Raw genomic sequence first — 13052 nt, forward strand, 5'->3', positions numbered from 1 at the left:
TGTGGATCCCTTTAATAGCTTTTCTTCATTGGATCATTGACCCAAGGAGTCAAAATCCTGGCTGGAATTTTCCATTTAACAGAAAAGGCTTATAATTATAAATAAATAGCTGTGGGATAACCCTGCATGACCAGGATTGAAGTAAAAGTTGATAAATAAGGGCACATCCCACCCCGCGTCTCATTCGGCCCTCAACACGGGAGCAGAGTGGAACTGTGCTAGTTTTGATTTGCGAACCATGGCCACTTCAAAAAGCGTTCTTGTTCAATTAGTTTGGACAAGTTTGATTTGCGGACAAGTGCTTGTCTCGTGTAAACCGCAAAACTCTGGCCCATCCGCCTCCTCGTCGCCCTCCAAAGCTGACTCTGCTGACCCTCCCTCCGGAGTTTCCCTCGGGTATGAAGAAATCTCTCCACTCTTTCACCTCGCTCTCCCCTTGCTTGCGAAATTTTAATCAGATTGCAAAACTAGGCCAATAATACATAGCCTGCACAAAGGCAGATAAATATTTAGGTGCTGGGCAGATGAAATGTGGGTTACGTAACACAAGAACTTATTCAGATGGCTAGTTAGTTAGATATAGTTCATTCGTTCAGTTGTGTGGCTGGAAGAGGGAATAAAAGAAAAACGCCCGGAATTCCCAATTTCCTACTTCCACGCACACACAGAGCGAGCAACAGAAAGGAGGAAAGTTATATATTGATTCAATTACTTGCGGATTTTGGAATTGTTGAGGAGACGCTGTTGTAGGTATATGTCGACTCATGAGAAGAGTCACTGGGCCGGGTAAAAGGAAATCACCGAGAATGAGGAGACGAATGACGCTTGGACTTTTTGAATGTGTCGGAAAGAAAGTAAAAATAAGTTTGGAGAATCTGATCAACCTCGTGTGCTGGCTTTTCAGAAGACTTTTTTAATTCAATTAATAACTCAAAACTCAATAATTGGAAACTGTTTGAAGTGCATGAAATGGAGCACAAAGTTATCCAAGCGCTTGATTTTGATACATTCAATCAGGGTGAATAGAAGCCGTGGAGATATGTTTTATGTACATATAGAGATTCCTCGCCAGAGTTTTGCCCAATCTCTCTCTCGCTTTCTCTCTCTCTCTCTCTCTACGTATTGAGAGGGAAAAGAGAGAGAAAAATCGAATAAATCCGAACCAGGTTTTTAAAATGATTGATTTTTTTGTGCAGTAAAACTAAAGGATTTGAGGTGAAGCACGGCTACTCGTTCAACCTGGCCAACTCACCTGACGGAAGCCCTTACTCCTCGGGGTGGGCTTATCTGGGAGGTACGGTTACACATCTTTATGCATTTAAGAGAGACGGGGAGAAAGCAATCAGGGGCAATGTGGTACAAATGCAATGATCTTCTTGTAGGTCGAGCCGGCCCTGGACCCACTTACTACGCGGATGACACAGGCTATCTCGTGAGTTCAACTTTCCTTTCCTTCTTCTTGACCAGTCCGTCCACTGCTTGAGCTTAGTTTACTCTGGTGCATCAAGTGGATGAAATTAAGCAGCAGAATCGAGCTCATGGTCAACAACGTCAGACGAACAGATCCATCTTGAGGTTTGACAGGGGAAAGTGAGAATCCGAGTTGGGATTGATAAACGAATCTCTGCTCACTTTCCCCACAACTTTCACCACCACCAAAAACTACCTGCCTGCCTGCCTCTTGCCTCTATCGCTCCTGGCTGGCTGTGAATCTGTGGCAATGGCCAAACACAGTTTTGACAGATTTGCTTGATTGTGATTGATTCGATGTGATTCGTGATGGATAAGCGCGTCGCCAACAACGTCAGTTTCATACACACGTCATATTTTCCTACTTTTTTTTTTTACTTTCAGTCGAACGAACTTTGGTCAGGACCTGCGGTGGATATTGCGACTGGGTCCCTTTACACCATCGCGGCCGCTCTGGCCTTCAGCTCCCTTTGGTACACGTTCAGCCCCTTCTTCAGCGGACGTGCGTCCACCACGCCAGCCAAAAAGCCGTCCGCATCCAAAGGTAGCAAACCTTCGCCCTCCAAGACCAACACCACTGCCACCGAGGAGGACAGCGAGGAGAAGGGAGGCCAAGTCACCCCGAGCGACAAAGTCACCACCAAGGAGTCCGTCGTCCCTGGGAAGTCATCTCGAAGGAGGAGGTCTCTCCCCAAGAGTCAGGGAGCCGTAGTCGCCCAGGTATGAGAGGGAGCCCACTAATAAATTCCCCTCCAATTTAGCTCTCATTGTGGTAATAACCTCTCTCACACGCCTGCCTGGTCACCCAGATTACGTGAATCAAAAACTTGGTCCATTGTAATTTATAATTAGAGTTGAGATTTAAACAGGATCTCTGCCCCACATTCCATCAGACTATGTGCATATGAGGCTGAATATGTAGATACTTCAAGACTTGCATACATACAAGAGTAGAATGAGGGTCATGTTCATATGCATACAACTGGGACAAAAGTGAAAACTTATTCTCAAATTGCCCCTCCCCTCACCTGTACAACACAATAAGTTGAAGACTAGGTAGGTGGATGTGAAGATTTGCCTTTGTGTCATTTATTTTATCCTCGCCACGTCGGCGGTATTTAGTGAGGAGTAGGGGAGGCGTTGGAGAAGAAGGAATATTAAATTTGGCCAGGGTGTATTATTTCCATTATGACGAGTAATAAGTAGTAATTTAGTTTCCGAGAGTTCCATTTTGTTCGCAAGACTCATCCACTCGTGATGATTTTCCATTTTATCTTTGGTTTTGAAAGGATTTACGTCTTACCCGACTCCCGCTCGCGTCGACTTGGCAAGCAAAACTTTTCAAAGTGAAGCTTTATTATTATAGTTTATTTCCAGGATGTTGTAGAATTTGCATATTTCTCAATTTATTACTAATTCCAAGAGTTTTGTCGTCCAAAGATTGATGTTGTCCTCCTCGTAAAGTTGCGTTTGCCCATCACATCCTCGTCTCCTCCTCTCCATGTCACGTCGTCGTCATTTGGAGCATATCGTCGTCGTGAGCATATGGAGCAGGAGCAGAGGGGGTTTAATTTCTGAAAAATGGGCAAGCACCATGATTTATGAAGGGGCTCGTGATGTGTGTCGCATGATGGGCTGGGGAAATGAGTCTATTATTAAAGCTCAAATTGAATCTGGTCTGGAAGAGGAGGACGAAGAGGTTATAAATGAGACAGAAAATTATGACGGGGAATTACATTGGTTAAGGTAGTTAGTTAGTGAAACTAAAGACGGGAGAATTTGGAGGGAGAGCTTACTTAGGATCCTCCCTGATTTAATTATATTTTATATGAAAATCGGATTCGATGAGTCTTCTCCCACCCATCACCCATCCGCTGAGGCTGAGGCTACGCAGATATTGATGGAAAACTTTTCTCATTATTTCTGAACAGAGTGACGCTGATCTGACTCGTCTTGCTTCCATCGTCCTCAACGCCATTGCCAGTGGAGAGTGCCTTCAGAAAACCATCTGCCAGCTTGGCACCCAGATCGGAGCGTCCCCCAAAGGCAGGCTCGCCTTCAGCCTCGTCGACACCCTGCTCCCAACCTCAGTCCACACCAACCAGTACTTTGTCACCATGAAAAAAGCACTCGGCGGCGAACACGTCTGCGAACGCTTCAACTGCCAATACCAAACTTATGCCTAAATCTTACCATTATATCCGATAGTAAGTTTCTACTTTAACTCCTCTTCATCATGGTGCTACGTCGTTTAGATATCTCACCTCAAGCCACTTGCGCTGCTGCTCATTAACGAGGAAAGTTATTACGACGCAAGGAATTGTTATGTTCACTGTAATTAAATGTATGAAATTTTTGTTTTAAAAATAAATCTCAATTGAAAAGTGTTGACACAACTCGTCAATTTACTTCATCCGTAGAACCTGAGGTGGGCAGAGACATACAAACACGAAAATTTGCATCGCTCAAGTGCACAGCATTATTAAATTATTTTGCCTCGAGGAAATTTGCACGTTCCGCTTCACACCTGATACACAAGAGTCGTCGTCTAGTCAATACGATTATGCTGCTGCTGCTTCTTTGAAATATTGAAAATCTTTCCGTCTTTGTACACATTGGTTTATTTCCAACGTGAGAATTCCAATGCAAGGAATACTGTGCATTTAATACTGCTCGTAGGTATACTTCTATCCAGTCGGATTTTCCATCCGGAGCAAAGATTCAGATATGTACGAGTACACAATTGATATTAAATTGGCTCAATTTGAGCGTAACATTTTCATGGAGGGGTGCTGGTTTCTTGCCTCGGAATAAATTCGGCTCGACCATTTTTAAATTGATTATGCGCTACGATTGTATTAAATATTTCTTAGCACAAATTTATTTACTGTCCTAATTCCAATTCTCGATTTTTTCTTGCTGCTGCACTTGAGGATACTGAAATTATGCTGCCAAAGTGCACTTACATTGCCTTGATTGAAGGGCATAAACATGTATGTACGTTGGGAAGAAAATTACAATGAGATTGGAGTCTGGGGACTTGAAATCCTTGGAAGTAATCAGCAGCCCCTTTCACCTTCCACCTAATTCGATTACACGACCCATATCTGTGCCATATTTCTAGTAAATAAGCACGATTCATAAATCGGCATCGGCCTTCCTCGCACCACTGATTTTTGATAAGAAATTGGCGATTTCCCATTTCCCAAACTTCTCTTCAATTCAAAGGCATGTTGGCGTTATAATAATTTCGGGTATTTTCACACACCACCGAACTGGGAAGACGACAAGGAAGAAAAGGTTGGGAAATGTCAGAGTTATGTGCACGCATGCACGTAGTACAGATTTTTTATGGGCAAGTATGAATGCTATGCTTCAGTGAAAACAATTATCTATTTATGAAACTATTTAATGTGTGTCAGTTGTTATTTTTGGGTTGTTATTAACATGAATTCAATACTGAAATTGAACTACATTTTCATAATTTCCACTAGGGAAATTAAGCACATCACACGTAATCCATGAGGAACCTCGGGGCACCCATGCATCCACACACATACACAAATTGAATGTATTTCTCCTTATTATTAAACGTGGAATTAATTTGCTCTGATTTTGAGCCTGTGCAGACTTCCTTTGAGCCCAAGTTGAATGGGAATCTGGTACGATGATGGCACACAAATAATAATAATAATTCCAGCACCGCCAACTTTCCCCATTGTCGCGAAGGAGAGAAAGGACTCAATTTGCCGATTTATTATTGCCCATCTCTTCTTTTGACTTTGTTCACGACGCGAATTTCACGTGGTGGTGGAGGAGGATTGAAAATTGGAACCCGAGAGACCACAAATTTGCTGTTCAACAAAATTGAATTCTCCAATTGTGCTTTGGCAAGCAGAAAGTCCATGTTGTAAAGCACTAATAATGAGTAGTTATGATATTACCAAGTAATTCCATCTCCCAATTCGTCCTGCAATGAACGAGTCAAAGTATTTGATTATTCATTCAGCGGAAGGGAACATTTTTATGAAAACGTCGTCCGTCTGCCCTTAATAAGTCTTGAGAAAACCAAATTCCAGAAATCTACTTTGTCTGTAATCTCATTAATTTCTTGTTCAACTACATTGACGGAAATTGCACACTCTGCTTTGCTCTAAATACTTGACTTTTGTTGGTCGTTTTCCCAACGAGTGAGTTTTTTTATACACGATTATTGTCTCGACTTTAAAAAGCGACAAAGGCTGCTAGGTCGGTCCTACTTCCACATATGCCAACCAATTTCAATTTATCTTCATTTCGGAGTCATCAATCAATTTCAACATTAAACAGAGTGGATAAAGATGGGCAATAAAATAAGAAAGGGAAAGTGCAACGGGGTGGCCTCGGCTGCTACTGCTCGAGTTTTCATTTCCACCAAATAAATTGTGCTACATAGATCCGCGTGGAGGAGCAAAATGATGCGAATTTCTCACTTCTTCCTCAATCCCCTTAATCCCATTTCAGAGTTCATTTCAAAGACATTCAGCCATTACCACACTCTTTTTCCTCAGTTTCAAGGACTACCTGCCACATAAAGGAGCCTTAATAGTTCGCCTTACCTGCTCCACCAACATCACGACCACGTCCTCTACGTGCCTACCACACCAGCTTGAGCGCTATGCTTGCTTATACCCCGCAGAATCATGCATACCTTGGACGAGGAGAAAGTGAGAGAGGATTTGACTTTGCTCTTCAACTTGCACACTTTCAAGGAACAGCTCAATAGCTTTCTCCCCAGGTTTCGACAAACCCAACCTTGGCGAACACGGAAGGGAGAAAGCACCGCAGCCAAATAACTCCTTTACAAATAACTCACCCACTGCCTGAGCGTGGCGGTGGTGGTCGTGGTGGTGGCGTCTCTGGGAATGGGAATTACTTACATCGAAATAAAACTCGTACGTTTTCCTCTCTGTTTATTCAGAGTGTGCGAGGAAGTGATGTAACGTATGGCGTAATGGAAAGCAATCTTGGGCGCTGCAGATAACACCCAGGCTGCACTGCGTGATTGAGAAGGATCATCTCCAATGCTCTGATGTTCTAGGTGAAGAAGTTGACAGGCTTGTACTGACCACGCCGCGACGTGACTCCATGCCTCAGTTCTTTCGGACAGAGTGATGGAAAGAATCGGGTGAAATATGCTGAAGATCTGGAGATGAATATATACATACGAGTTGCCGTTTCGCTTAAAATTAATTCCTCTTCGCTACCTCAGTAGCAGCGAAGAGCATGTTAGCACGAGGCTCGTGGATATGCAGGCAGGACAATCCGCATCAATTGGAGACGCCACACGAAAATAATTAGCTTACATTGACCACCTCGAAGCGAGGTGGTCAATTTGTGCCCTGTCTGTACAGCTCTTCACTATACGCACTGCATGATACAGTAATAATATACCATACAGACCGACGTACATGCATACTTTGAATCTGATCACATACGATCATGATGTGTATGGTGAAATTGCGGGATGCTAAAAATGGACTACTTCCCTGTTGGTCGAGCGAGAACTGCTGGATACAATTACAAGCTAAGTAAGTTCATTTTAGAAGGCTAAATTTTATTTTTAACTCGATTAGGCGAGTTTCGACCAGAGAAGGGTGGATGGACCTAGCATTAAATGAGTTAGTGAGAACCATGTGAGAACAAGAGCCTTGATGATGCCACACTGCCAATTGCCCTTCTCCCAATATGTACCTGTACCTTAATTAGGATTTATTTTAGTGGAGTTGTGAGCGGACAAGAAACTCGGCAAAAGGTGAGCTAAATACAGCTCATTGATCCAGAATTATGTAGCAAAACTCTGTGAGCTACTCTGTCCTCATCCTTAAATTATGGGTGAAGCATCAACATCACTCGTGTGTAATAACTTTGGAGTTCATTCGCACTTGACGTTAAGGTCGCATGGCATGGCGTACATATTCCTTGCGTCGTCTGGTGTGCGTGCAATCACGGTGGCGTCGCATGACATCGGATGACGTCGAATGAAGAGCTAGAAACTGGTGATGCAGGCGCTTTAACATGCCTCGGATTATCGACATTTCGTTGATTACTCGACGAGACCCCCACCGACCTAACTCTTCAATCTCATGGTCAGAAATAAGTTTCCTCAAAGTGAGACGATATTAAACTCAACCTTCAGCACACGCTTTCGTTTTCGTTTGATATTTATATTCACCGTGGACAAACTCGTGCAGATTGCTTGGCGAAATGACATCAGTGTTGCATCAGTCAACTATATATTTATAGTGCCATAAGATGGATAAACCATCGCAACCACCTTACTTACTTGAGCCAAGGACATGGGACATACCTGGTATGAAGTGGTCGACACTGCCAGTTGGATATTGGAACTGGAGTCAGTCAACTTTTCAAATTTGTGACATTTTCCTGGATTTTCTCTGTAATCATTTTGACTTTGATGCAGTCTTCGTCGACGTCGTAAGGGTGTACTTATGACGACTACGAGGATGGATCAGGGATTCTTCCGCAACATTGGCCTTCTTTCTCCAGAAGACTCCAAACCTGTGTCCCCTTCTTCTTCTTCTGCCGATATGTGTTCTCGCTAGTTTCTTTCTGCACACCTTTGAGCGAGCAGAGTTTAGAGGATCCTCTCCGCACTTACGTAGTCCCGTGTCACATAAATCTCACCACCGCCTCACCTGTGAGTGACTGGCAACCGTATTTCTTGCGTAAATGTGATGCCACTTTTGACACTCTGAGGAGAACCCTTATCGTTGTTCTGTTCAGCTGAGCAATTCTGGAAATTGGGCCAGAAACTCAACTGGTGGAATAAGCTCCATAAAATTATTTCTCAAACTCACGTTCAAACTCAATCTCGTGTGTAGCAAATTCCGTGTGCATGTACATATTTCGAAACTCGGATTGCAGCTTGACGAAGCAGACAGAGCGGAATGATCACCCACCACGAGCGCAGTAATGTAGGAGTGAAAGTGACGACTTTGTGCTCCTCGTACCACCTTCATCAATATGCACGGGGAAAAATAATAAGGCCTCAATAAATGGATAAGATCATCATACGACGAGTTTTCTTTGAGGTGGGTTCATTATTTTAGACTCCAGTGCTGATCCCAAGTGAGATTTCCCGATGGAAATTCCAAGAGATTTGAGATATCACAGGTATCAGAGTCCTTTGCTCCGATTTACGACATCATTTGCAATTCCATCACAGATGAGAAGGATGACGGCGAGTTGTGAGAAATGGGAAATATTAATGTTCCAACTTGGTGAGCATGATAAGGTCAAGTCAAACGTCAAACGTCGTATCCATGTGGCGTGTGCTTTTATTCCTTATTTACCTTAACCAAACATTCCTACTTTTATCACAAATCGCGATAACATGCACGGAATATGTACATGTGTACATACGTTCTCAATAGAATAATTTGTGCCTTGCATCACATTGGAAGCATACTTATCCTTAGAACAGGAGCTTAAAAATCTCTCGTACGACACACTTTGTGTGCAAATACATTTCAAACTAAATGAGACTACGAAAATATACAACTTTATAACTTGATTTGAAAATGTTTTTTCGATTAAAAATAATCTCGAGTATGTTTGTCTTGCTGAAATGGAGAGTCTGGTCTGGAGAGGACGACTTGCTTTTACTTGGTCATGTGTACATATGACGTAAGTCGAAATTTAAAGTTGGAACTTGTACGAAGCATCCGAATTCCTGTTCATACAGGTTTCAGGGATAATATGTACCCATCTTTTTATGTCCATTTCGGGTCCTTCGTCGCTATTGATTTTAATTCAATTATGTAGTTGGAAATCTTTGTGGGCGTTTTCCCTGCAATTTCACAACCTCATCATTTCATTGAAGGACAACAAACCATTATTGTGGAAACCAGTCTAACCCCATCTAATCGATGACCATCCATCCAGATGCTCACGTCCGCAATTTCAAATACCTCACATGCGAACCATGGAATGTTTGTTGATGCCATGATAATAATAATGATAATATCGAAGTCGGTGCAGCAGCACATGTGCATATTACATATGCATGCACTTTACTTACTCAACGTGGTCCACAAAATCACGTCCAGAAGAAGAAGACTTCCAACCAAGCAGTCTCGGAATTGTCGGAATCCCATCCACAGCAGGATTGCATGCAAATTTTTTCAAGGGCAATGCAGACAAAAAATGGAGAAAAGTAGACATATAATATTTTTTTATTGTCTTTGGATTTGTTACACGACACAGAACTTCAATAACACGCATTTGTTTTTTAATATATTCACGTCTACTCATCAACAGATAACTACAAAGACTACACGTATTTACGTCACGCTCAGTCGTCACCACCACCAAAGTTATAAAGGCTTAACCCACAAAAGAGTAAAAGCAGGTTTACTATTTAGATAAAATTTAACAACTACACAATGTTAGTACGGCTAAGCTGGTCAAACAAGAACATCCACAAACTCTACACGCTAATCTTTCATCTGAGTCACAAATAATAAAATGAGATTACACACGTTCCTCGTGAACAGGTTCAGCTTCTGCTCTCCTCCTCTGGGCACACACACAATGTCCTCCACCGGGGATCCATGGACAAATAGGTGCTTAACAAACTGATGAGAACGTCAGAATGGGAGGAATCAAGTAAAGTGACGTGACAATATGAGGATGAGTATATAAAACCATAAAACCGTCTTCATTGACGATTGGTTGTGGTCTGGAGGATGAGACGAATTAAAAGCTAAACACTCGTTGATTCGCCACATGTTTTGAAAATGGGGAACGTTGCTGAATATGATCAAACCTGAGCCTAAATATGTGTTACACGGAACTAGACGAACTTAAATATTTGCCTGTACAATGCACGTCAGGACTCGGACAGGGTTACACAAGTGGTTCATAGAAATATGCATGTAACAATGAATTAAGTAAGTACTGGGATTTCTCTACTTTCTCCACCACGGCATATTCCGTAATAAATATGTGCTTCCTCCTTGGCTTCGGCTACTCTAGCTATGGATGGAACATTGATAGGAGATCGACCATAATTTACAATAAGTTTCCTTCTTTCTAGCTCACCTTCAACATAAAAAATAAGTTTCCACTACTTACCCAGGTTATCAAATCACCCCAGAATTACGACAAGAAAGAGGTACATAAATCCTATTCGCTAACAAATACAGACACGCTGAGATTATTTTGCAGACCCATAAAAAAAGCAGGGACTTTCCTCTCCGTGTCAGTCCACTCGTCGTTAAATACGTTTATCCTTAATACTCGCTTAATTTGTTATGGATTACTCTGTCTGCTCAGCACCCGACTCTTGTGGTACTTACACATGTATGTACGAGGTGTGGAATGTATGTATATATTCTGATATTTATTAACGTTATTAAATAATTTGTACACCTTTGACCCAGAATGAGAAAAGACGGGCTCGTGTCTTTTCTCTTTCTCGTTCACGTGCATCACTTTCTCTACTTCATCCCACGCTAAATCTCCTACTCGACATGGAAATCATGTAAGTACAGGCTATTTTTGTAGATAAATTATGCTCACATTATTACGGAGTATGTTTATGACCATGTACATATTAACTGACTGTATAATTTAATATATATGTAGATAGACTGTGTTTATTCTTAGCCTATTAAACATTTCTTGATGAGTACGGTAGTAAATATTTAGTTGACAACTATGTCACTCAGTACGCAATATCACCTACATATTTACTTACGTGGAGTAAGATACGTTTAGTAAGAGTAATTGCAGTAGCACAGCTCTGGAATCTACCACCACACGATCATGTTTTCTGTTACCCGAAGGAGAAGGAGGGAAGAGGCGACGATGACCAGGGACCTTTTGCCACTCAGAGAACGTCATCTTGTCACCAGAGTTGGGAAAAGTAATAAGTATCTGAGTAAATATGTAGCTATGTAAATAGGTGGGAAATCAAATGGGGGAGGTTGTTGTCGAAACGTACGAGACGACGGACAAGTATCTATCTGGCAGCAGGTATGCAGTTATGATGGGCGTACAGGTTATCGACTAATTTGTTTGTTGACTAGGTCATATGCAGATCACCCTTGAGGATGCGAGTGAAAGTCTTTTTGAAGATGGGCGCAGAGAGGGCATACATCACGGGGTTGATTGGACTGTTGGCGTAGCAGAGAAAGTAGGCAAACATGTAGACGTGACTGTTGATGCATCCACAGAAGCCTTCCACCATGGCCAGGATATGATATGGGGTCCAGCACATCACAAACGCCCCCAGAATAAAAGATATTGTCCGCAACGCTTTCCGCGCCCTGTTCTCAGACTTGGACTTTTGCCTCCCCTCCTTCTGACGCTTCCGCTTGATCCGTTTACCCAAAGATTTCACCAGACTTCGAGATTTCGTGGGCTCGACACGCTCACTGTCCTCCTCGTCCATGCACCCACTGCCACCCCCACTCCTCCGCCCTCCAGTGCTCGTCGTGGCAACCGCCCCACCAACCGAGACCGTCTCAATGGCCTCCAACTCCAGTCGAGCTATTGTCCTAGAAGGAGGCGCGGCAGAAGCAACGACAGCATGTGGTGGTGGTGCTCCTCCTACCTGCTTGTCACCGCCACCGCTGGAAGACGAGTCAGCCCCACCGCAGTAAACGCCACCCGCATCCGAAATCTTCTCCTCGTCTGCGGAGTGTGGCGTGGTTCCCTTGGGCCTGCCGCTGGCTTTGAGAGGAGTGGGCTTGCCTGCGGGCTGGGATAAGGGATCAGTGGGCATCTGGTGTTGTTGTGGGGTCGTGGGGGTTTGGTTTCGCGGGGGTGGAGGAGGTATTCGTGGTATTTGTGAGGAGGAGTCCATGGGAGAAGTTTGGACTTGGCTTTCTCTACGGGACGTTGTAGTTTTGTGGGGAATTTGCGAGGAGAGGGAGGACGTGGCATTAGCACCAATTTTATTGTCATCTCCAACGGGAGGATTGTGTGAGTGGCGCAAAGACCTAAGGTCATCGAGAGGGATTTCCTCCTGGAAAGCAGGGGTGGAACATCTTGAACACTGCTGGAAGCCGCTGCAGAGACTGGACTCCTCTGCTCTGGCGTGAGGAGCATTGCCCACCAGTTGCTTCGTGGCACAAGCCGCGTTCGACGCCAACTGTGCGTAATAGCTGTGCTGCTGGTGAGAATGGGAACCCACTTTGAAGCTTTGAGCAGATCCGCTTTTGGACATGCTGCAGAGACATTTGGGCTGAGCACCACCACCGCCGCCGCCGTGACCAGCAAGTTGATTGTCAAGGATTGAGTGAGTCGTCGAAGAGGTGGGGACGACGGGGGCGGGCGGGATTTGCAGCTGGGTGAGCATGGCTTGTTGCAAGAGGATTTGTTGCTGTTGGATGATCAGTTGTTGCTGCAGCTGTTGAATGAGGGGAACCGTGGTTTGTGGGGACAGGTTCTGCTGCTGGGCGATGAGCAGTTGGCGGACCAAGTGTTGCAGTTGGAGTGTCCTGCAAAGTTAATTCAGTGGTTTTCATTTTTTACCGTATTTATGCCTGCAACAAGTGTGCAACGTGGCATAT

General features: G+C 43.6%; 2 protein-coding genes across 2 annotated transcripts in view; one reads left to right on the forward strand and one right to left on the reverse strand.

Moving 5' to 3' along the window:
- Nucleotides 1–167: 167 nt before the first annotated feature.
- Nucleotides 168–3827, forward strand: LOC110856003. Its single transcript, XM_022104443.2, has 5 exons — nucleotides 168–396; nucleotides 1197–1294; nucleotides 1383–1432; nucleotides 1855–2190; nucleotides 3402–3827. Exons 1-5 carry the CDS (start codon nucleotides 239–241, stop codon nucleotides 3654–3656), a joined length of 897 nt encoding a protein of 298 aa, XP_021960135.1. The 5' UTR covers nucleotides 168–238; the 3' UTR covers nucleotides 3657–3827.
- Nucleotides 3828–9689: 5862 nt separating this feature from the next.
- LOC110855847 overlaps nucleotides 9690–13052 on the reverse strand; it is a 45199-nt gene continuing 41836 nt past the window's right edge. Inside the window, exon 7 of the mRNA XM_035856667.1 lies at nucleotides 9690–12980. Within this exon, the coding sequence (XP_035712560.1) occupies nucleotides 11561–12980 (1420 nt within the window). The 3' untranslated portion in view covers nucleotides 9690–11560. The remainder of the gene's footprint in view (nucleotides 12981–13052) is intronic.

Source organism: Folsomia candida, unplaced genomic scaffold (assembly GCF_002217175.1).
Source record: "Folsomia candida strain VU population unplaced genomic scaffold, ASM221717v1 Fcan01_Sc014, whole genome shotgun sequence".
NCBI lineage: Eukaryota > Metazoa > Arthropoda > Collembola > Entomobryomorpha > Isotomidae > Folsomia > Folsomia candida.